The 27,046-nt window shown below is 38.2% G+C and overlaps 1 protein-coding gene across 1 annotated transcript; it reads right to left on the bottom strand.

Annotated features, from left to right (window-relative positions):
* Nucleotides 1–3,445: 3,445 nt before the first annotated feature.
* Nucleotides 3,446–26,134, bottom strand: LOC111868651 (heat shock 70 kDa protein 14). Its single transcript, XM_023859511.2, has 10 exons — nucleotides 26,032–26,134; nucleotides 22,734–22,814; nucleotides 21,094–21,331; nucleotides 15,659–15,857; nucleotides 14,108–14,269; nucleotides 12,636–12,894; nucleotides 11,715–11,930; nucleotides 10,808–10,969; nucleotides 9,748–9,806; nucleotides 3,446–7,675 (listed from the first exon to the last, which is right to left on the bottom strand). The coding sequence occupies exons 1-10, from the start codon at nucleotides 26,089–26,091 to the stop codon at nucleotides 7,603–7,605; spliced, it is 1,509 nt and encodes a 502-aa protein (XP_023715279.1). The 5' UTR covers nucleotides 26,092–26,134; the 3' UTR covers nucleotides 3,446–7,602.
* Between the last annotated feature and the right edge of the window lie 912 nt (nucleotides 26,135–27,046).

The following is a 27,046-nucleotide window of genomic DNA, read 5'->3' as shown; positions in this document are numbered from 1 at the left end:
TTTTCTGTTAAATGTCTAATAAACAATTTACTTTATTACTTAATTTTGCCATCAAGGACTTTCATGAATGAAAATATAATGTTGCAGTTCTCGAGACTTTCTACAGGAAATGAAAAAATTAAAACAAAAAGCTAATATTACACATTCTTCTGGCAGCCATTTACATATGGAAAATTGGGATGTGCACTGAAGTTAACAACTCTGTAAATTTAAATGTCCTAAAAACTTGCTTTTCATTGTGGCCATGCATTATATACATTTCATCTTTAAATATTCTTTCCAAACACTGTACAAAACAAATGTACAAAAGGAACACTGTGTACCTACCCACATGTTTCATCTATAAAATACCAAAGTTCTGAACAGGTATAAAAAAATATGTTATAATAAGCTAAGCAAGAAACCAGAGTGAAGCAGATAGGCTTGTTATCTGCTTCACACACTGCTTTCTTGCTTGACTTGTTCTTCAACTCTGAAGATGGAGGTAACATGTTCCCCTGAACTGTCAGTTGACTTTCAATGAACTACATGACGTTATATAACAGAAGATAAATTCTTCATAACCACCACTTTGAGAATCTCAAATCCAACAAGGACGTTTGGAAAACTGGAATACTCTTTTCCACTCTAATGTGTCCTCATAAATACTCAAAACATACTCTGAAATGTTAGAGCTGGATACATGTGATAGGTGTAGCAAAGAAATACTTCAATATCTTTGCTTTCCTCACTCTTGGACAAGAACTGTCTTAATGAACCTACGTGGGGACATATCAGCTGTTGGGTTAAGTTGTTCGTTATTAATTTCCCTCTAAGTAAGCCCATGGAGCACAGTCCTCTTTGACAAGTTAACAATCTCCCAGCTAGTCTTCAAAACTCCCTGCCTTATGCAACCAGAATGTTCACTACCATGTATACAAAAGCTTGATCCTGGGTAACATCCTGAGCAAACACAATTCAGTCCACACCCTTGCAATCTATTTCCTTCAGATCCGTCTTAATATTATTTTCCCACGTATGGCTGTGTCTCCCAAGCATCTCTCTCCTTCAGGTTTTGTGACCAAAACTTTGTACACATTTCTCACCTCTGCCATGCATGCTACACACATATAGCAGCAGATCCCTATCTGCAATAAATGAACATCGAGACAACAGGACGCAAAAAGAGCAACATTACTTTTGGATACTATATATACTCCGGGCACACAGTAGCGTAATTGGTTGAGGGGCTATGCTACAAGCTGGAAGGTCACGGGTTCAAGTCCCGATGAGGTCATTGGATTTTTTTTCAATTGACCTAATCCTTCCAGCCGCACTATGGCCCTGGGGTTTACTCAGCCTCTAACAGAAATGAGTACAACGAATTAATTAAATAATTTTCCTGGGCAGTAAAGCGTGACCAGCGCACAAGGCTGACAACCTTACCATCTTTGATCCGATTGTCTAGAAAATGTGGGAACCTCAACATCTCACAACCCTATGGGCCTTCACGGCTACAGGGATAGCTTTACTTTTTTATTTTTACTATGTATACTCCGGACTGCAGTACATCTTTCCACTCTTGATTATCTGGGCACAACTAGTGTTGCAGGAAGGCCACATTGCTTCATTGGCACTAATTAGCAGACAGTTAGCAGAGACACCACAGAAAACATCAGCCATGCTAAACAAGTGATCAGGAGTTCCTTGTGAAAATCACACTAATTGATGCAAGAGCTAAACATTCTGATGGTGTTACCATCTGTTATATCACCAATGAAACCAAATGTCCCACTAACAAGTTTTAGCTAACAACATGCAGGAGTATGATTATGAAATGTGGCCATGAAGGCATATGTTTAGCACTAGATAGGAAAGTGTACTAAGCTATAGTTTCTAGCCACCTTACCCAAGAGAGAACTCTTGGCACCCTATGACTTAAGAATTCCACCAAGAGGTCAAAGCAGGACCATGCATTTTTACCTTAGCAACAGACAGAAGTATGTCATTACCTTCACGTGTGAGAGGAAAGAATGCTTGGTACCTTGTGTCCTAAGCACTGTGCCATGAAGTATTATACACAATATACATGTAAAGCTTCATGCATTGTCAACGTTTAGAATGGATAGGAGAAAGTGTACTTTTTATCCTTGGGGTAGTGTAAGACTGAGTATCTATGTACTCTGGCCAAGAATGAGTCTACTGTACAAGCACTGAATGATAGATCAGTGTATGGAGCTATGGCAGAATGATAACTGTCAGAAAAAACTGAAGTACTTGAAGAAAATCCTTGCTCAGTGCCAATCTGTCCACCACAAATTCTACCTGTAATGCCCCAAGATTAAACACTGACCTCTGCAATGACAAGATGGTGACTAAACACCTGGGCTATGGCAAGGTCTGGTGTGAGTGACTAGTTTCATGCTGTTTCCTTTCCAAAGAAAACTCTTGGTACTCACTGGATAGGTCAATCTGTCTTAGACACAATGGTGAAGAGAAGAATTAGGGCCAGCACACACATGCAATTTTTAGTTGGCCGATAGTTGTGCACATCACTGAGAAACATTGTGTTTAATGGGAGTGTGCACACATCACGATAGTTGTTCCAACAGTCGGTGAGCAGTTGGGTTCTACCTCAACTGCCCGCCGACCCAACTGTTGTTGATAACACTGGTGTACATGATCTGTTATGGGAGTGCACACACATACAATTGAAAATCGTGAGCTCGCTCTAGTTCCTCTAGTTGCAACACATGGGATCAAAGCATCGAAAAGCTTATAGTATAAGTGGAGAAGCGGCAAGTTCTTTATTTAAAATCACTCCAATAATATTCTAATACTAATCATACGAAGGAGTTGTAGGAAGAGGTGTGTACCGCTTTGACTGAAAACTGGAATGGTCTGGCTCCTGAAGAGAAAAAAACTGAAGGTAATTATCTATACTTTATGCAGTTATAATCTTCTTAAATTACATACAGTGCTGTATATAATATTTTAAGACAATAAATTCTGTTACATATTTTAATTATATATAGTACAATTATTTCTATTTATTTGAAAATTTTTCTCTAACATATTGCATATATAGTATTTTTAGCATGATCAATTTTTATTTCATTGACAATTCTTACTGAAGTGTAATGAGTCTAATTGCTTACATAAAAAAGTGATCATACCCTTAATGTTATGTAAGAGAAAAATACTGTTTTTGTGTGCTGTGTGTTTGCAATGGGGCACGAGGTAGCGTAGTTGGTTGAGGCACTATGCTAGAAGCCGGAAGGTCGCGGGATCGAATCGCGATGAGGTCATTGGATTTTTTTCAATTTACCAAATCCTTCCTGTGGTCGACTCAGCCTCTAACAGAAATATGTACCAGGAATATTCTTGTCTGTAAAGGGCGGCTGGGGCATAAGGCTGACAACCTTACCGCCATCTATGAGCCGACTGTCTGGAAAATGTGGGAACCTCAACATCTCACAACCCTATGGGCCTCCACGGCCTGTTACAGGGATACCTTTACTTTACCTTTTTACAGTTTCTGTTTGCCATAATAATTCTAGAAATATTAAACTCCAATCTCCATCTTGTATTCTTGTACAAGATATGAGGTTTCAGAAGAAGTAACAATTCATCAAAACTAGCAACACTTATTCTGCAATAACTGAAAAATTTTGATGGTTATTGCCTCAGTTCATGGTACAATGTATAAAATTTTCCTTTTAACAGACGTTTGCTATAAATAGTGTGAACCCAATATTCCCACTTCCTTTTTTCCTTAATCTTAACAATAATGCATATACTACTGCTGTACTGTACACATCCATGCTGTGACTGACCGACTGCTCACTGCCGTAGTTGTGGAAAACTCGAAATTGTATGTGAGCGCACGTCCCTCAACAGTCGTTGGGCCTCCACGATTGTGCACAACCGTTGGCCAACTAGAAATTGCATGTGTGTGCTAGGCCTTAAAATACCCCTATATGAATGCATTGAACAACAAGCACCTAGCTGACATATCTCTGAGCATAAATGTGGAAAATATAAGGTGAAGAAGCAGGGTTCCATTTCTGGCAGGAGTAAGACTTCTAATGTCACACTAGTGCTCGCCTCAACTCTTGGCTCCACCAGACTGCATCCAGTGAGTACTGCGATGGAAGTAAAAGAGTCGCAGCATGAATCTCACCACCCACCTCCACACCCTTTTGAGGTTAAGAATGACTGAAATGGTACTTCCACTTCCTCTGTAAAACTTGATGTCATGATGCTTTCGGACAGGAGCATCTTAGAACTGCGGAGATCAATGCCTTTCATAGAAAAGTCATAGTTTATAAAAACTTACCCAGAAAAAAAAAGGCAGATTAAGAACACCTTACAGTACCAAGACTCACCAACTTCATATATAACTTAAAGGAACAAAGAAGACATACAGTGAAATCCCTATTTAAGGCTCCTTCGGGATCAGTGGATTTGAGCACTACAATGAGGAAAGTTTGATATGGAGGTGTTTTATCACCAAGACTACTGACTCAGGATCATTGAAACACAATTTGGGATCCCTGGTTCCCAGGACTAACATTGAAAACGTTAGTTGATTCCATCTAATTCATAAGTATCTTCAGACATGTTATCCACATTTAATAATGTTTGACAATGTTGTAGCATTCGTACAGGGGAATTTGCATCAAATGCTCCAACCAACCTTTGCTAGGCAACATTTCAGTTAACACCATCTGAAAGCAGGAATAGCAACAAACAAGCAGAAGTCCGTTTGCTAGACAATGGCTCACTAAAACTCATTCTCATGTCAACAAAGATTCAGCAAAGGTTTCCGTAAATATGAGGAATCTTGGGATCACCATGCATTTCCGCTACAACAGATACTAGAGACCAATAGCTTCTATTTGGTCCTCCCGAACTTATAAAAGAGAATTTATTAGTGAATTAAATCCATTCATTCGTAACACAACTCAGAAAGCAGTTCAACAGTTGAACATACAGCTGCGAAGTGTTCACCAGGTAAGATTCATTACCGAGCAACGACTAGCAAGCAGACATTGAAGACTTTGTGTGCTATAGTTACAGTAATCTATTGTCTTACAATTCAGCAGATAAGTTTTTATGTGTTTTTTTATATTTACGCTGTCGCTCGGCATTTAACTTAGATCATTTTGGTACATTATTACAATTATCTTCTTCTGACCGCTTCCATTTCCTGTACTAATACATGCAGTATGACTATTACCAGCAAACATCTTATCAGTGCATGACATCATATGCTGGTAGCTTGCCTATAGTAATGCATCATCCACTAAACAGTGGAAATGAATTAGCCGTATTTGATAGAAACAAATGGTCATAACCCTTAAACTGTAAGCGATGGACCAAAATGGGTTGCTTTTTTGAGATGCTCGCATTTATTAACATATTTCACTCGCAATCTGTCCAGATCCGTCTATGTACTACACTGAGCACATTTCCAAGGTAACAAAGTCAACAATAACATCAATTAATTACTAGCAAAGGTATCAATAATCACAAACTGTTACACTTTGCCATGAACATTTCCAAGGTAGCGAAATCAACAAAAAAACTTCAGTTACTTAGTAGCAAAGGTATCAATAATTATAAATTGTTACATTTTCTGTTATTTACAGCTTCATTCCATTTGCATCCTTGTATAAAAACGTTTTCAACATTAAAAAAAAACATTAAATAAGGGAAAACCTTTAATCTAAGTACAGTGGGTGTGTCACTATCAATACATTTTCAATTTTTGAGATGTCTTACAGGAAATATACAGACAGTTTAGGTACAGCTATCCCTGTAACAAGCTGTAGAGTTCCATAGGGTTGTGAGAAGTTGAGGCTCCCACATTTTCTAGACAGCTGGCTCACAGATGGTGGTGAGGTGGTCAGCTTTACTTCTCGGTAGCCCTTTAGACCCAGGAAGATTCCTGGTACTCATTTCTATTAGAGGCTGAGCCTACCCCACAGCCATAGTGCAGCTGGAAGGATTAGGTCAATTTCCAGACAGTTTCTGAACATAATATGTAACCAGCAGGCGCGTAAGGCTGACAACCTTATCGCCATCTGTGAGCCGATTGTCTACATAATGTGGGAACCTCAACATCTCACAACCCTATGGGCCTTCACAGCCTGGTACAGGGATAGCTTTACTTTTTACTTTTACTTCTCTTCCACTGGAGGAACAAAACTGTCACCTTAAGTTTCTGTTTAGTGTTTATTTTTATGCAAAGAAATTTACTCCATAGCATTGCATTGACCTGGGGAGGACACAACTTCATCCCATGCATGCAGTTGGACCACTGCTGGGTCCATTGTACACTCCTGATATCACTACAGTCTTTCAAAGTACACTGTCTTCAATGCTAAAGCCAAATCTTTTCAAATGAGGTCCTTCTAATATCTGCTGGCTCTAGCCATGCACTGCCAAACATCTTCATTCTACACCCAGCCCAGGCTGAGGATTGACAAGGTATGTGGTAGGAGAATGTCTCTTCCTGTCCACATTTCCCCCATATGGTGCTTTCTGAGAGGCCCATAATATGCAAGTGCCACCTCAATGCATAGTGGTTAGTCAGCAGTCCTGTCACCAGCCTCCAATGTTCCTGTTCATGGCCAGTAGGTCCCTAGACAGTGTATCCCAAGGATCTTCAGCTGCCTCATACTGGTGTGGCAGCCCACTGGTCAGAGTTCTTCTGCTTCACCCATTCCTTAATCTTGAGGCTACCAGCATGTGATGAGACAGAAACTGGTGGTTTGGAATAGGGAAATGAATTGCTGAATCCCTCCCTAGCCAAGGTATATGCATCTGCATTACCCTAAGTTGCAATGTGACCAGAAACCCAGAAGAATCTAACCTTCTTTCAAATACAAAGGCCACATATTGCCTGTTGACATTCCCAGACCAGCTTCAATATCACCGTTGATGCCTCAAGAGCTCAAAAAACTGCTTGGTTATTGTAGCATATACAGACTTGCTCATCTGTTTAGACCCTTCAATACACCCCTTTGAACTGAAGAAGCTAAATCACAAAAACTTCTGGCTGGAACACTGTGGTATGTACATCAAATGTTGGGGACAGCTTCTTCCTTGGTCTCACCCCACATACACTTATCCTGGACCTGCCAACCGTTCTGACACCATTTGTGTATCAGATTTGCCTCCCAGATGAAGGGCTATGGGCCAAGTTGATGGGTGATATTCCTGTAACTGATCTTCACTTTCACAGGAGACCCATAAGGAACAAATGGTACAGTCTTACTGTGTCTCATCTGAAAAACATTAGCCAAGTAGGGTCCAGGCATTTCCTATGTCTGCGCACACATGCACACAAGCAATGCATAACATCACAGACTCTGCTGGAACTGGTCACTTTTAAGTAACAAACCCAAATCTCATGACTACTAACTATATATACAAAATTTATTTATTGCTTAGAACTGACACATTTTATTGTAGTTAAGCAACCTGTTGCATTGATATACTCTTCACAAACTACACCTCCGTCCACAATGGAACTTATTTAAGTTGTATCGCGGATGGAGGTATAGTTTGTGAAGACACAACATTTAGATACACATGACCTAGGATTCAATATCATCATGTATCCAGTTTCCATGTCTGTTTCTTCTGGCTCTTGTGATCTGTCACTACCACATGCATCCCACCAACACTGCAACAACACAACAGTTTAATGTGCAATTTAACTATACTCTGCCAACTGCCTATGTTAAGTAATATCAAAAGAGAAATCACAGGATTATGAATAAGGGCTGATTTACTATACCAATTCTAAACACAAGACTTTAATTATATGTCCTAAAAACATTACTAACCATTTTTAATTATCTCATTAGTCCCAAATTTATCTATTTAGAATTATTTATCACAGCAATCAGCTATATCACCAAGAAAATTAACTTTCTGATACAATTACCCACTGTTCAATAATAATAACACCAAATTCTGCAACTGGACATGGATCCTGAGTCAGTCCAATTCATCTCCATCCTCACAATCAATTTTAATACAATCCTTCCTTCACCTTCTTGATGTCCCAAGAGGTTTTCATGCCAAAGCTTTGTATACATTTCTTGTCTCCTCATTTGTTAGAGATGCAAATAGCTTCAATTGTTGCGAGACAGCACAAAAAATTTCTTTCATATAACTTGTCAAACAGAACAGACTTCCAACAAAAGGGCCAGTATTTCTAAGCGAGATATCTATGGTACATATTTGAAGTGTCTCATAACCAAGTAAGAAAAACAGTAAAATTATGTCTGTACTTAATTAAGAAACATGCCATGATGGTACAGGGGGTAGTGGGAGTATAGTCCCATGAACTCTTAGCCTTGGCACTAGATGGAGTTATGTGGTAAGTTCACAATCACTTACTCATGGGGAAAGAATACTCAGACAACACTGGATAGGAAGCTGGGTGAGCCCAGAACCTGTGTAGATGCAGTGGTGAAAAGTCCCTAATCCTCCCAAGAACCAAACCCTGGTCATCCACCCCACAGTCCAGTCACTACTTACTGAGTTATCCTACCTCTACGTGTAGTAAAACTCCAATCACTCAAAGTTCAAGGGTTCAAACATATTTGTTGAAACTTGCGCAAATTTGAAGTTTCTCACCCCCACCCCCAAAACAAACTATCATTCTTCAACATAGAACAAAACATTAAATTACTGTGAAATGCATTATACACTATGGTGCACTTGCAATTTGTATCCAGTATTTTACTAACTGTACTGCAGATTTTTACAAAAACATTATTCTGTATTTCAGCATCCTGTTGTCCATCTTTATTAAACGTCTATATATTTAGTCTGTCAATAATGCAACAATCATTAAAATATTCACCATTCAACACCAACACAACATGTTTCAGCTCCAGACAGCCATCCTCGGGTGTTTCGATGCATCTTCACTAGTGAAGACACCAACACACGATGCCCGAGGGAACAACACACACACAATGGGCATATTGCAGATCACAGATGTAGCTGCTGAAACAAACTGTCTGGAATATACGCATCACACAGTTTTAAACAGGTGGACAACGCCCCTTATGAGGTGGATAGGATTTTACGTAAGATTTTAAAAGTAGACTGTAACGCACAATTTTGGCGCGCATCAAAACAGTGTAACAGTTTAGCCGCAGTGAAACACCTGAGGATGGCCGTCTGTGGCCAAAACATGTCATGTTGGTGTTGAATGGTGAATGTTTTAATGACTGTTGCATTATTGACGGACTAAATACACAGACGTTTAAAAACATTATCTTATTCCACTCCTTACCATTGCTATTAATATGTACCTTATACTACCTGCTAATACTCATAATGGCTATTATGGGATGGGGAAGGGTGTGGATAAGAAATACTTGATCATATTTTTGAGGTAAGAAACTATTCACCATTGCTCTCAAGACTTTAAATATCAACGTAAAAGTATTTTACATTCTTGTTCCTCTCCTTATTCCTTGTCCTACTCCTCCTCCATTCCTTCAACTTCAATACAGATTGCCTAGTATTTTCAGTTATCCATATTAAGGAGCATATAAAATCATGGTGCTGAGTGGATAACTACAGAATGGTTGGTTCAAAATTCACAGTATTTTGAATAATTCAGTATCTAATTAATGAGGTTTTACCATATCACACTAAAGGCACAACTGGCTTGGTTTGGCATCAGATCAGAAAGCAAGAACTCATATCTATGCTGACATCAGCAGAACTCACCTGTTTAGGTTCATCTCTACACTGATTTTCGTTGGGCCTGTGACATCAAATAAATGCACCTGAAAAAAGGAAACAAAATGCTGCATCATAGTCATAGTATCTTGGCTTAGTACACATGGGTGTCATTCACATTTCAAAAGTTCTTCAGACATGAAGCAAGGCACTGTTCATCAATAATCCACAAATACAGTCACACACTCACGACAGCCAAGTTAATGATAACCAGTGTAGTGCATAAATGCGTTTGTGTAAAACACACTGAAATATAATGGGTCAGTGGTTTTTCTCAAGTGGCTAGAAGATTTAAGTTGTGTATCTGAAACACTGATGCCCAAAAGATATGAGATATTATTAGAGGCACTGATAACTTCTTCCAATAATGTCTTTCTGCCGGTGACAGTTTTAAGCTGATCAAAAAGTTTCCTATCATTACTATGACTCGAGGTTTATCAGACTGTTCACAAAAACCCATACCGTGTTTTTTTTATTGCTAGTGGGGTGGGACTAAGTTCCTTGTACTGCGGCCACTTCTGGCCTATTGTACCAGCCCCAGATGATAGGTGAGGGTGATTGTGAAGCAATTGGTGGAATGAAGATTGGCAGGGGAAACCAAAGTACTCGGAGAAAACCTGCCCCAGCACCACTTTGTCCACCACAAATCCCACTTGACCAGACCCGGGATCAAACCCGGGCAGCCACGGTGGGAAACCAGTGCTAACCGCTTGAGCTATGGCGCAGCCTCATACTGCATCTTACCCCAAGCCAACTACAATATTCAACAAATTTCTTTACAATTCGTTTAAATATTATCCTTGCATCTGTTCTTATGCCTTCCAAGTAATCTGAAGTGTTATCTATTAAAATTATGTATGCATTTCTTGTTCTCCCACCTCATCCTTCTTGATTTAGTTGTCCTAGAAACAACAACATGCAAAAAAAAACATATAAGTGTTAAATTTCCCCATGACGTAATCTTCTCCAATCCCCAATTCACGTTCCTGTGACCACATGTTCTTATCAATATAAAACAAAATACAAGTGTCACAATGACAATTATCACCTTTCCAATCAGAAGTGGTGCTCCACATGAATCACCATCAGCCTCATATAGCTCTACTGTAATATCTGACTGTTCTGATGTGATGGCGTGTGTCTGAACACGTTTCACCGGTACTGGCGTCATTGCTGGAATGATGCACTTGAGTCCTGTTTCCTCAGACACCTACAATTACACCAGCACCAAGAAAAATTACATGTATCTATCCTTTCTGACAGGTTCTTATGTATTTTATAGTAACATTTCGTTGGCAGAGGTCATACAGCAATGAATGGGATGAAGGTGACCATAGACAGTGAACAGTAAAGAGCTAGAAAGAGGCATTCAAGACGCACTCCTGAAATTCGCAATAGCAGTCAGGAAATTCACAAAGAACTACTCCAAGCCATGACAGTCAGTAATCTGACAAAAATTCAAGCCAAATATGTATCAAACACATATTCAAGGGTACTGCCACTACTGAAACCTACTTACTTGGCCCCATCTGTATTACTGATCACAGTGAACCAAAGGGAAATAACAGGAGTTATCATCAGCTTCCAAAGTCATTCAATTTACATTATACTGAGAAATGATCCAAGTAACAAAATACATCTTAACAAAATTTAACTTCTTATAACACCAATTTTTCACACCATGGACTTTTTGAGAAATTTTATATGCAATATTTCCCTGAATATAAGACAAACTCTTCCTTGAAAATTTAAATTGATGGTGAAACAATTTCCTTTTCCAACTGCAATACTGTCAGATTTCTCTCTAACTACATTTCTTCTTCTTCTTCCCCTCATTCTCCTCCCACCCCAAATCATGGCACATGCAATGAACCCTGTTCTGACAACACTTTTTCCAATGTCTTCCTCAGCCTTAGGCATGTACAAGTACAAGTCCCTGCCATGTTCAGGCTTACCTTCACACATATAGGCCTGGAAACAGCAGGGACTTCTATGGCAAGATGTTCACAGTCTGGATCAAATGGACGTGCAAGGTAGCTACCCTGCTTGGCTGCACCTGTGGCAATCACTTCATCAGGAGAGATACAATTTAACATCTCAGCATCAGGAAACAGTTCCCCCACTGCTTGTTGCAGTTTTGGCATCTTCATGGCTCCACCACTCAGGATCAACTGCATTCATTTCATAGGAGCAAATTCAATAACACGAACGAAAGAGATTAAGTAGTTGATGAGTTTAATATCAGGCTCAACTGCATTGATTATTCATGACTGTCAACACATTAAACAAATCAAAAATTAAACTTCCATTTAACTTTCATTTGTGACACCTCCTTAACACAAGATACAATGGTTCCACCATGATGAATGTCACCAGGGTCTCATTTGTTACAATACAGCCTGGTTTCATTCAATTCCGTGTGTTAAAAGTTACAAATATGACACTGATGCAAAATCTTGAGCTTATGTCTGCCAATTTAAATTAGTAGGAAATTTCATAGGGAAATACATCACTGAACTGCATAATTATTAACATTTCTGTGAGTCTTATTTATATTGCAGAATTTAAAGTACACATGGTGCCATAAGTTCTTCCCATAATTTAGCTGGTGACAAAAGATCACAATGGAGTGCTTGGTACTCCTGCTTCATATTCAGGAAGTCTGTTTGACTCTCAGAACAAAGAATGGTTGGCTGTGATTTTCTGTATTTTTCCACAGTCTTTAGAGGTTAAGGCTGGGACAATAATTTAAAATAGGCCTAACAATTTCCAGTATTCACTTTCACCCTCCTACATAATGCCACACAACCCTTCAAGAACTTAGCTAAACTAATGGATACATGTTTCAAGCCTTCTAACCTTATTCAGTCACCCACCTTGGCAATAATCTTGCTACTAAGTCCAGCCTTCTCTAATACTTCATGCACTGGTTGCAAGTACTCAGAAAGGTAGGATGTAATGAGGTTCTCAAAGCGAGCCCTTGTAATGTTGTAACTGAAGTCAACACCCTCGCATAATGACTCCACAAAACAATGGGCAGTGCTCACTGTTGACAGCACATGTTTGCAGGTCTCAGCTGCACTGCGTAACTTCACCATTGAGCGACGACTTTCCTGTGGGTCCAGCTTCCAACGACTACAGATAATAAAATACATCATTTAAATACTTAATATCATAATGTTCCTTCGCAAATGCTTCAAACTCAGGTCAAACCACATTTCTACAATCTGCATAATCACATAAAGTGACTTAATGACTGACTGTTGTGTTACACGATAACACATTTTCAATTGTAACAGTGTAGCTTACAAGTTGCAAAGAGCTGCTAACTCTGTGGAGGCACTTGGGATTCAACCAAATACATACCAAGAAAATCTGTCAAGAATGAAAGATGTTTTCTACATGGTCCATGTGAAGCTTATATAACAAGTACCTGTTATAGCTTAGACAAGACTAAGAGACTAGTGCAGAGTGCTTATAAGAGATGTGAAAGCAGTCAGTCAGTTCTGAGTTCTCGGTAGAAGACAGCCACAGAAAGTTTGTCACAGAAGACAAGAAGACTTCATAGTGATTTGAAGTGGTAGATTCAGTGTTGAGATACACTGCCAGGACACTAGTAAAGACCGGGTATCCTAGTGCGTGTGCAGCGGTGCACTGGAGAGTGCTGCATGCCTGTATTCAAATGTGATTAAGAGAGACTGTAACCAAAGTGCTAATAAATCCAATCATCCAAACTAGAATCTGTCATTCCTGTCACACGTAATACCCTACAAATGACAGTATGTAAGCAGGCAATATAGAGTTATCAGTAATAAAAAGAATGAATTGAATGCATATAAAGAGAAACAAACTTAACAGCCTGTTTATCTGCTCAAACATTTACTTTTTTCTGCATATACGCTGTGATACTGTGGTAAAAAAAATTATGGCTTATAACAAGGACTTCATTATAGTGACAAAATCCATTGGAATCATCAAGTTTTTAATGCTGTGTATATGTAAAACGACTGCACAAAGTAAGTGCTTTTTTCTTCCAACTTCTTCATAGTGAATGATACATATCCAACCGCCACTGCTTTCCAGTAACTTTTTACATCAACTTTACTTGCAGTTTTGCTTCCAAAATTATTTGTGGCTAGCAGCTTGTAATGGTCCCATTAACCCACCCTTTCTATCCTTCTCCAGAAAAAAGTCCACATTCTGGACTATAGCTGTAAGCAGCTAACCCCTCCATAGGCCTCAAAGTCAAATCCATAGAGAATAAATTCCTATTATATGACTTCAAACTAAGATTTAATTTCATAGGGCCCCCCTTCATACTAGACCAGCACAACAAATACTTCCTTACTGTCTAAATTCGCTTGCCAAGTAATCAGCCAGTATCCTGGTAAACTTGTTGCCTCCAAGATTCGATTTGTGCACAGTCCCAGATATGGTGTACATGCCAGCATTGACCTGAACCACTGTCACATCCAGTGTCTCACCGCCCAGCCGGTACACAAGGCAGAAACTGCAACCAAATCATTCATACAATACAACATCGTACAATATCTCCAAAACACCAGAAGCTTTCATTTTTAAACTCTGGCTACTGTGGGGGTGCATTCTACACATTCCACACATCAACTAGAACATGTACCTCTAAAGTCACTCAAAGAGACTGTAACGATGCAAGCTCCAGGCAGATATTCTGAATTTAATTGTTCAATTAGAGTTTAAGAGGAAATTCGCTGGGGACCATGTTAGATATAACTATCAATATTTTCAAACTGTTGTGTAAATTTCTGAACCAATGCAATGTTTCAGATGACACAGAAAGTGTATTTTTGTGTAGAGAAGGGCTTGTTAGAAAACTTATGTGAACACTTAAGCTGTTAAATGAATGTAAGACTTTGTTTCGAGATTTCTGCAAAATACGAGAAGATAGAAGCAATGAAGGTGATGGCACATCATCACACAATTATGTGCACCTGGCCAATAAAATATTTTTTTATTAATTACTAACACCAAGGTACTCTTTGAAATCACAGGATGAAGAAATCTTATGGGAGGACAAGCTTCAGTAGCATATTCACAAAAGCTCACCATCAAATCTAGCAAGTTAAAATCCAAGTTGCCACACTGTTCACAAACGGTTTCCCTAAATCTATTTTAATATAAGGATTTAAATCAAAATTTTTGTATACAATTCTTCTTTCCCACTCATCTAATTCTCTCTGATGCCATCACCTTAACACTATTATTGCATGGTTATTTTCTCTCTGACTCACAAGGTATGCAGCATAATATAAGTGTGAAAGAGAGAAAGAGAGAGCAATACAATTCTGTCTACAGCACTGATGCTACTCACTCTGAAGTAGCTATGCCAATTCTGATGAAACAACACTGTCAAATAAATAAATTATAAAAAAAAATAAATCTATGAGTATGGAACTAAATAAATAGATTAAGTCATTATCATGTGACAGAAGGCATATTTTTTCCAGTCCGCAGTACAGACCACCCACTTCCACATCAACAACCCAGAACTTTAACATGTGCAACCAGAAAAATGATAATCAGACAATATGTGATGAGCACAACTTATGAAGCTCATAAGCACATAATTTTTTCCATTATCATCTTTCTTAGGTCCAAATGTTTTATTACTATGAAGTGTACATTATTAAGTTCTTTCAGTGCTCTCAAATGGGTTAACAGTATACATTGTGCTATTTTCCCGCAATCTCTTTACTTCATATACCTTCACATCCTCAGCAGTCTTAATCCCAAGGAAATTCCTTTACCTACTATGGAATGAATCTGGTGATGTAAACAAAATAACCCTTGTTATAAGTCATTACTCAGAGTCTCCCATGCATTAGTCAAAGATAGAAGTTTGTATATGCTGATCACATACTGTTCCTCATCCAAATTGGACAGCCCCACACCATAAGCAAGTACAGCAGCTGACGGTTCACTGATCACTTGCAGAACCTCAAAGCCTGCCTCCTCGGCTGACCGCATCACTGTCTGACGGCTGTTCTGATGGAAGTGCAAGGGAATGGTCAGCACTGCACGCAGATCTGCCTCTGAGCGTAAAGCACTGCTTGCAATATCTGAAACATAATTTTGTTTTACCAAAAATTGAGCCAGGATAGTGCAGTAAGTATAGCGACTGGCTATGAGCTGCACAACCAAGAGGTTGGAGTTTGAGTCACGGTACGGTCAAGAATTTTCTCTTCTCCACATTGTCCAGACCAGCTCTGGGGGTTCACACAACCTCCTATACAATGGTTAATGAGGGCTCTTTCCCCATGGGTAAAGCGGCCGGGCCCTGAAAGTGACCACTCACCTCCAAGTAGTGCCGAGATGAAGAAAATACGGATCTATACATCCACTCCCTATATGCCTTCATGGCGTAGTGCTTAATTAGCTAAGCACAGGGACAACTCTGCCCTTACCCAGAAATAAAAATGACAAAAATAACTTACAAAGGGTAAAACACTTCACAAAGGTCTTTTTTTTCTATCACAAGTTCTGCAATCTAATAAATCCAAACATGGGGTGTAACCCATACGGGGTGTAACCCATACTCTGAAAGTGAAATGAGCTGGCATGACAGTTTTGCTACAGTCAGATCCAGCTGATGCTCATAAGATACTTTCCTGACACACAGTAATTCATACATATATAATGGAATGGAAGCACCATGTGAAGTCATTTAATTCTGAACATCTCATGCTCCTTTTCTATGGCACAGAGGCCTCTTCTGTAAGTGTTACTAAAGTTTTAATCTATTTTCTGCATCGCCCACATGTCTGTCCACAAATAATTACTTTCAAATCAATGAACTGATTTCTATGAAATCAATATGAATATCATGCACAAAGGAACTTCTATCCCTTAAGTGCTACTTTCCTCTACATAAGCGACCCTAGTGCCCTTTATTTCATGACCCTGAAATTTCACATGGTGATAGATCTACATTTCCATTTCAATTTGAGAAAAATAACTTACCAGCCAATGCCACAAGGAATGTGAGATCTGCATGGTGATATACCATATGCATGCAGGCAGTTTTATGTTAACATTTTTGTATGTTAAAAATTGTATACATGACACCAGTATGAAAATCATTCAGTGGGAATTTATGTTAGTGGAAATTATACAATTACGGCAGAATCGCCTGAAACAATTTTTTGTACATATATTAATAGTTAAATGTACTAAAATGCCGTTAAGGCTAGGGCCACACGAGCGCACAAAATGTGTCAGTTGTAACGAACGTCGTGATGTCCGTTGTAGAAATAAACAAGAGAGGCGAATGCTATGCTTTCTTCTGGCTCTACTGCAGACAAAAAACTATGCACAGCATTCTGCAACTGTGTGGTGTCCTCAGCAACGTCCATCATAAAGTACGTTCGTTACAACAGATGCATTTTGTGCACTCGTGTGGCCCCAGCCTATTATCACTATAATTGCATACTTATTGAAGGAAAAAATATTAAATTAATTAATTAAATTAAACAAATAGCTTACATATGTACATTACATCACTTTGAATTACGCTTTCCAGCCCTGTCATGTATTGACACTGATCAATCCAGCACTTTACAGCTGATTTCATGAATTTGATTATAAAGATTTGTATTTACATTTATTCACTGATATTTGCAAATTTGTAATGTTAATTAAATTTCACTGTGTATAACATCACATCTGGGTCTGCAATGGGGTCCACTCAGCGTCGTGAGGATAACTGTGGAGCTACTGCAAGGAAATAGCGGCTCCCATCTAGAAAACCAAAATTAACGGCCGTGGGGATTCATTGCACTGACCACGTGACACCCTCTATCCACTAAAAGTTGGCACTAACTTCACCGACAAGCGGCAATCACTCAGTCGGTATAGTTCACTTGCGGACTCAAGCTACGGAGTTTGTTTGCTGTTTGATATCACATCCCATTGTCTCATACATGTACAGTGAGATTTTGGCTTTTTAAGTGACCGCCTTGCAACAAACATAAAATCAAGGAAAGCGCAAAATTCAGGGAAATATTAATGTTACAACATAAATAAAACTGCAGTCTTTATAACATAAGTTGGGAAAATCATTTAAAATATATGTGTATTAACACCAACGATGCAAATGTAACTGAAGAATATGGTTCTTGGTTTATGTTACAATGGTTTACATCTGCTAAGTTTATGTAACATCAGTAAGATGAGATGCTGATTACAACCAGTGAATGGAAAGGATATGGAAGGAAGTTGTCATGGCCTATTTCAAGGCATTATCCCAGCATCTGCCTGGAATGACTGGCAAATATGGTACATACTTAGCTACACTATTTCTTCAAGCAGTTAGTCTGTTGTTTCTTTCCTTCTTCAGCTCTCAGTATGTATAATTCATTTTTTGCTTTGCTGCACACTACAGTCACACTGTTCTTGGTATCAAATTGATGTACATACTTTCTCACTGCTTCCATTCCTTTCAGTGCACCCAAGAATGTCACTTCATATTCTGCAGCTTCCTCTTCCACATCTGTTTCTTCTTCTGGCCTAGTCAAATGTTGATCTAAACAAGACTGACACTCCAGACTCTACAGACATCAAGAGCACTGTCACATGTTGGGTAATCCTCAGACTGCATTCCAACAGTTTGTAAACTGTACCAGTCATTCTCTTCATCTTCAGCGAGTTTCACTACATGGCCATCATTGCTACTGTCATGATCAAGCAAGAAACCACACTTAACTAAGTAGTTCTTGATTGTAGTAGGCATTACCAGTCTTCAACATTCTGCTATTAAATGCATTGCAGACAATGCACCCAGCTTCATCTGTGCAGCACCTTGAAGCCGTCCCCCATCTATCATGGCTGCAGTCTTTGAAATCAGCTGCTTTCTGTACTGGCATTTGAATGCATGCACAGTTCCCAAATATGAAGGCTATACCTGGGTGGCATAGTTAACTAAAAAAAAAAAGAACTTTGATGTTGATGAAAAATGTAGTGTTCTTTAGATAAGCGCCACACTGATAAAAGAAATACTTTGTGATTTTTAGCACCCAGTTTTCTAACCAGTTGTGTGAGGCCATATTAAAATATGTTGGTGGTCATCCAAGAATTTGGATTACTTTCATATTTTGTAGGTAGTCTCTTGACATTCCTGAAGCAATGTGGACTCCTACATTTTCCAATTACTACAGTGGTAGTTTATCACTACCATTTTTATTGCATCCAAGGAGCAAAGTAACCCACTGTTTAGATTTTGTACCATGCAACAAGTGTCCTTGAGGAAAGAGCGCTTTGCTAGATTGTAGACTGAAAAGGAGACCTTTCTCATCAGCATTATTTATGTTACAGAGGCCATAACCTTCAATTTCTTTCAGTAATCAGTAATTTTTCCAGTCTTCTAAGTTTCTGAATCAACATTCCTACTCACACCTGATAGATTTCTGTACGCAAAGTTGTGTTTCCTGTTAAATCTACTGACCCATCCACTGAAAGCTAAAAAGTTGGCTACTTCCAGACAAGCAGAAATGTGTAGGCCCTTCTTGTTGAGGTGGGTGCCATCAATGGAAGAACGACACTCAATATGCTTGCTTGAAATATGCAGATGTGCAGATTCCAGTTTCTCCAGTGGTGAATATTTCAGCGACTTCCATTTATTTGAGAAGGGCTGCACTGGACGCAACTTCTTTCAATTTCTACAAGTTCTTCACAGTTCTTAAACCTGAATGATTAATTATTTCATAAAATCATTAACCTTCAGCTGATAGCATGGAGTGTAAGTAGGAATGATACTATTCTAATCACACCAACTACAATGAAGGTCAGATAAGCAGAAGAAAGGAGTGTGTCAATATGAACAACTATCACATTCCACTCAGTTAAAGAAGCATGTGAGCAATAAACAATATCCAACCATCTCTTGTACATGGTGAAGTCTGTAACAACTAAATCAGCTGAGGAAAAACAGTTATTGAAAAACACATTAAATGGGTAAAAAGTTTTACAACATTAAAATGGTGCTTCATATCCAGGAAACCCTTTTATGCAGGATGCACATTAAATAGGTCAGTAATATATTGGCCTTACGGGGAAAATTTTGGGACTTAACTTGAATCCACAACATCTACATGTCCTTCCACCAAGAACCAGAGGGTTAAGAACAGGAGGGCTATTTAAACAAATTATTATTAGTTATATCAGTTTTTATATATAAATATATGTTCATTCAGACGTCAAAGTAAAGCACTAACTTTCAGTTTCTACAGCATGCTGTGCCGTAAGTTTTCACATTTATATCACAATTCTGACAATCCTATCACAATCCACACTATAAATTTTTGTTCATCTCTTAATGCCAAAGACCAAGTTTCACACCCATACAAAACCACAGGCAAAATTATAGCTCTGTATGTTTTAATTTTTATGTTTTCAGACAGAAAACAAGAAGACAAAAGGTTCCAAATTGAATGGTAGCAAGCACTACTCAAATTCAGTCTCCTCTTAATTTCCTCATGAATCAAATTTTTTCCTCTTGCTTTCATTCCCATATAAATGAAATTTACATTTTTAAAGGATATATTCACTAACTTAGTGTTATGATTTCTTCCTCCAGTCCAGTGATGAGGCATCAACATATTCTTAGTTTTCTCTGCATTTACCTATAGACCAACCTCATCCTTCTTCTATGGCGCAACAGCCCGATGTCAGGCCTTGGCCTCCCTTATCAAGCCCCTCCATTCCTCTCTTTCCTACGCTGCTCTCTTCCAGTTCCTTACGCCCATTAACTTCTTTGCATCTTCTCCCACCGCATCAATCCATCTAGCTCTTGGTTTCCCAGCACATCTCCTACCACCTATTGTACTATATAATATTTTCTTTGGGATATGCTCCTTATCCATTCTCTGTACATGCCCAGCCAATTGCAATCTTTTAAGCTTTATCGTCACTGAGATCTCTGACTCCTTATATAATTTGTATAACTAGACCAACCTCCTTACTAGCATCAATTAGAACGTCTCTGATTAGAAAAATACGTACGTACATCAAAATACTACAGTAGTAAAACTGAGACAAAGCAACATAGCTACAGTGAAGGGAGTCACCAAAAGGTACATGAAGTGGCAAAGTTGCAGGTTATTCTCTGTTGTTGTAAACAAAAAAAAATTAGAACAAAATGGTTCTAACAAACCCACAAGCAGCTCCACTGGATTAGACCTTCAATTGTGCTGGTAAGTCCATCAATATATTGGCAAAATATAGCATAACATTAGTGCAATCTCTGGGCTCGAAGTGTTAAAGGAAAGAAGAGCTCCTAATCATTCAAAAGATGTTGCTTACCATACATTTTCTTAAAGATGCAGGTTGCTACATCTTCAGGTGTGAAACCGCATATTTTATCATCCTTCTTTATCTCATATTTCACGGTTCCTTCCTCATGCTTCACCTTACATGCATTTGCATTCACCACCTCCTCAAGTTCAGTCTGCTCTATTTTCTCATTCAGTAGCTTCTTGTTGTGTACTACAATTGAGGGTGCATTCCTTGCAAGGCCCGACTTTGCTGCCAACCCAACAATCTGCAATTCAAACAGTTTACATATTTGGGACACTGATGCTTATCTAATTTCCTCATAGCATTTACCTAAAGATTATGATACTAACAGTACAGTTCTACCTCACATATACTGTCTCAAACTTGGTTCATGAGGGAAGAGAGATCGTGAGAGTACCTCCTTGATTTGATCATTGTAATCAGACTTAAAAAACAGTACAAGTTATGAAGCTCCCCATTATACAGTTTTCTTCAATATCCTATCATTTCATCTCTCTTCAGTCCAAATATTCTCCTCAGCATCCTGTTATCAAACACCCTCTGCCCATGTTCCTCCTTTAATGTCAGAGACCAAGTTTCACACTCATACAGAACCACAATCAATGTTATAATTTTGTATATTCTAATTTTTACGTTTTTAGACAGCAGAAAAGAAGAAAAAAGCTTCTGAACTGAATGGTACCAAGCATTACCCAAATTCAAACTCCTTTTAATTACCTTCTGAGAAAAAAAACTGATTTCTTACTGTTGTTCCCAAATATTTGAACGATGCCACATTTTCAAAGGTTCTGTTAGCTATATTTATGTCATGATTTGCCCCAGCATCTGGTGATAAAACCGCAAATATATTTGGTTTTCCCTGCGTTTACTGCTAGACCAACTTCCTTACTATCGTCAAAGTTTCCATGTTTTTCTTTATGGTATCTATGTTATCTTTCAACAGATCCACGTCATCAGCATAGACCAGCAGCTGATGTGTCCAATTTAATTTCAGTCCAACCTCATTTTCCTGGACCTTCCTAATGGCATAGTTATATCAAATAAAAAAGTTTTTAAATTCTTTGTGAAGTCCATGTGAAGTCATATATCAATACATTTCATATTACGAACTACTGTGAAAGGATTAACNGGAAGGAAAAAAAAAAGCCGATATTTTCTAAAGTGACACAGCTTCCACATTTTTATATGGAAGTGAAACCTGGATCTAAGAGAACAAAAATTTCAGTAAAATGCAAACAAAAAATAAGTTTTTAGTAAGTCTGAAAGGATTTACCATATTAGACAAAAATAACAATGAGAATAAAAAAAGAAAATGACTCATTAAATAGAAACACAGAAAGACTACACAGGAAAACCATTAATCCCACCTTAACAGAATGGACAATAAGAGACTCCCAAAACTTACTAATCACTACAAATGAAAATAATACAGCGACACAATTCAAAAGATGACGATGAAGTCTGAAGAGGCTAATGCATAACCCAGGGAGGATAATTTAAAAAATGAGGATCTTTCTGTGCATTTCTTTGGTAGGGGAACTTAGAAGCCTAATCAAGAACTGCATCTGTGGCTACCTGTATACCAGTTTGTACATTAATACTGCACCATCAAAGTCTGTGAAGAGTTGCATACATATTAGACTTACTGTTTCTGACTCATTAAATGCCACCACTGCAGGGGTTACTCGGTCTCCAGCATCATTTGCAATCACCTCGATCTTTGTATCCTACACACAAATACAATACAAACTCTACAATGTTTCATTATTATTTGCACAGCATTGTTCATTATAAATGTTGGAATGAAAACAGTACAAGTTCTCGCTCAAAAGCAATATAGTATATTAGCATCATATGCAATTATGAGTTAGCCCTGGGTAACTTCCTCTCAGTCACAAGTCCATAGATCAAATACTATGTGGCAATCCTGATGAAATTTTCACAGCTTCTTTGAACATTTTTAAAACACAAGGACCATGTACTTGGGCCCCTTTAATATGCAGCCACACAACTCCCTCCAAATCTGTCACAAAATTTGAATTCGGTTTGCTAGATTCAACATAAATAAAATATAACATAAAATAAATTAAATGAAACTAAATGAAACCAAAATACCTAATTTGATTTGCCAAAAAATTCAAATGTGTTGGAGAATTAGAAAAATATATACTCATACAAACATAAAGACATATGTTTGCTTTAAATTCACTAACTACAGATGTCTGTCAGTAAATGATCTAACTACATAAAAATATGCATAACTTCTGCTTTCAGTGTTTATAGGATTTATAGAATGTAAATAAATTCAATTCAATTACTCAAATTGCATGTTGAAGCCATTCCAACATTTCAGGATGCACAGTGATCACCTATGTCAGGGCAGATGAGGCAGAAAGGTGAGTGGGTGGGGGTATGGGGTGTAGGGCTGTCCAATGGAACATAACCATGTGGTTAACCTTTAGCACACTGGTTCTAAAATTAAAACACAATTTTTAAGCTTCTAAAGCACCAAATTTTGTTAAAAATATTGGACCTAAATTTTTAGGCTAGAAAGAACTAAATTACTAAGAATGAATCCATATACATACTTGTGTGCAAAGTACTGAAATAGCAGCATTTACACATGCAATTAGTGATCATTCCTTTGCAAACATTTGATGTATTTTCATACATTTTCTTGTCACTTCTTCAAAATATGGGAAATGAGTAGGTCCACACTCAGTGTAGCAAGGACTGTAAGACAGTGCTCTGAACTGTGTCTTCACAATAAAAATACTTTCTCTATGACTATGGTTCATGTGTGTTTCATATAACTAGGCAAATAACTATTGTTTCTTTAACAACAAAGAGCCATTGGTGTCTTTATAGGAATTTGATAAGGCTGGATAGATTATGTAATGGTTCACAAGTTATTAGCCAAAAAGAAAAATATGTTTCTACTCATATTGTTCGCAGATGCATTTGTACCACTTCTGTGTTCAGTTATTAAATAGCTTAAAGCATATTGAAAGGTGTTTTTAATGCTTTTATACAATTATGTGGAGTGTAGCATAGCGACTAACTATGGGCTGGAGGGTCAAAGGAATGGAGTTTGAGCATGGTAGGGTCAAGAATTTTCTCTTCTACATGTTGTCCAGACTGGATCTGAGGTCCACCCAACTTCCTATCCAATATGTTCTTGGGGTTCTTTCCCCAGGGGTAAACTGGCCAGGTCGTGAAGCTAGTGCCAAGGTCAAGAAAATGTGGATCTATACATCCACTCCCCCACATGCCTTCATGGTGTAGTGCTTAATTAGTAAAGCACAAGGACAACTTTACCTCTGTGGAACAACAAGGAAGAACAGCTCCTTGAGAACAAACATTTCAAAATCTTTGCAATCAGACCAAAAATGGCTATAAGACCATTCCAAACTTGTCATCAGGGTGAATTTTGTTGGAAAGACTGGGAGATCAAGAGACTGTGCTGACCCCTTGTGTTGGGGACACAGGTTACTAGGCTAGACTTCAGCAATCGCTGGCCAGTTCAATCCTCCAGATCATATTGCTATATTTTTTCCACATAAGCAATAATAAATAAAGGAAAAATAAAGTGTAAGAAATGTGTTGTGGAGCTTTTTATTGGTGACTATTTTGATGCTTACCGCTCTAAATCCGACCTATAATCTACTATCTATGGGAGTTCAGAGTCTTCAGAAACAATATTATTATATTTTACCACCAAATATTATTTCATTTTATTGCTAGTGGGGTAGGACTAAGTCCCTTATACTGCGGCCACTTCTGGCCTATTGTACCAGCCCCAGATGATAGGTGAGGGTGACTGTGGAGCACCTGGTGCAATGAAGATTGGCAGGGGAAACCAAAGTACTTGGAGAAAACCTGCCCCAGCGCCACTTTGTCCACACACAAATCTCACTTGACCAGACCCGGGATCGAACCCGGGCCGCCGCGATGGGAAGCCAGCAACTAACCACTTGAGCTATGGTGCAGCCTTTCACCAAATAAGTATGTAACAGAAAAGATTTATTTTGCTTGTTTCCAGCATGGAGCTGGGTATTAATATGAACAAAATTATCTTATGGATTGCCAGAGAGGCGTTAAATATAAATTAAAGTCTAGGCATGCTTAGACAGGTTGACAAAGGTGAAGGTAAGGCAATATTGAAGGAATAAAGTTGTGACTATTTCCAAACCCAGTTCAATTCATAATCATGGTTGAAATGTATTGTCATCCAATGGTAACACCTCAGGTGTTCTATATTGAGAAAAAGTCTGACACTGTGTCACCATACTACTGCATAATACTAACCTATAACAAAAACCTTATATAAACTAAATATAAGTGACAGCACTCTGCATAATTAAGACTCTGTATTTATTCATGTAATAAATTAAGTTAACATTAACCTTGAACTAGAAAGCCTGCCACTCGGCCTTGAAATGAGCAAGTAAATCGAATTTGAATACTATTATTTACACACAGCTCACACCTGTACACAACGCATACTTATTCAAAAAAAAAATGAACCTCATATTTGAACTAGACCTGTGCCTGGAGAAGAAACTCTAATTACCTCTTATTTACATTTCATTACTCAGCCTAAAGAATATATACGCTAACCACAAACACAAGAATACCACCTTACTATACACATTATCAAACTTCAACAAACTGTGATAATACATTAGTCAATATACGAATGACTGTATAAGGGGTGGGCCTTCTCGGCCCTTGCACCGCGACCTACAGTGATCTATTGTGCTTCATTAGTCAATATAAATGTTATTAAACGCTAATATCATACTGAATGTCACATGGTGCATGGAACATAACCTACATCAAAAGACCAAAATCAAAGCCCCGCAAACTGTATCAGATAATTCCGTAATTCACTATTAATTACTCTCAATAAATTAAAACTGCTTCATCAAGTAACAAATATACCTTAAATAAAGCCAAGCATGCCGACGTATTCCCAATGTGAATTCCAAATGCTGCCGCCATTTTCTGTCGCCGCTGGGAACAACAACGTGTGAAGACACAGAACACCACACCACAGGTAATAGAAAGACAGACAAGTCAAAGCTGATTATTGGCACCGTGGACATTCGAATATTCGAATACGCCATCTAATCCAGTGTTTCTTGTAACTACATTAGAAGTCTGGCGCTGCCATATAAAGCTTTCCATTACTGAACTGGAATATGCATACCAGATTTTCTGTATTCATTATATTCTTTTTAGGTATGTTATTTTTGCCACATAGTCCTCTGCATTACTGAACTTGGATATGAATACATACCAGACTTACAGTATTCATTATATTTTTTTTAGATATGTTATTTTTGCCATATAATCCCTTCCATTACTGAACTGCAATACAAATAGTTATCAGATTTTCAGTGATCATATCTTTAAGATATGTTATTTTGCCATATCATCTTCACAGAATGCTCACCATTACAAGTTGAAGACATGATGGAACATTGGACATCTACTTAACAACCACATACTCCAGTTTGAGGATAAATTCTATAAGCAAAAAAAGTGGGTATGGCAATGGAAAATTCACTATCTCCAATGATTAGCAACATATTTATGGGGCACTTTGAGGAAATAGCAGTGGATAGAGTAGACCACAAAGCCACTAAATGGCTGATATGTTGACGATGTATTTGTGGTATGTCCACATGGACCAGCAAGGTTACAGCAGTTTCTTCATCTCAACAGCATTAGACCTACCACCAGATTCAAAATGAAAGTTGAAGCTAATGATACTCTTCCATTCTTGGAGGTATGGGTTATGAAGCATGGTCCAAAACTGACCACAAAAGTGTACCAGAAGCCTACTCATCATACTGGTCGTTATCAGCACTTCAAGTCCAACCACCCACATCACATGAAAAAGGCTATCGTTCATAGCTTGGTCAACCAAGCAAAGGTCATATGTCAAAATCTG

This window comes from Cryptotermes secundus, unplaced genomic scaffold (assembly GCF_002891405.2).
Source record: "Cryptotermes secundus unplaced genomic scaffold, Csec_1.0 scaffold696, whole genome shotgun sequence".
NCBI lineage: Eukaryota > Metazoa > Arthropoda > Insecta > Blattodea > Kalotermitidae > Cryptotermes > Cryptotermes secundus.
Note: the sequence above shows the minus strand (reverse complement) of the source record. Positions and strands in the feature narration are given on the sequence as shown.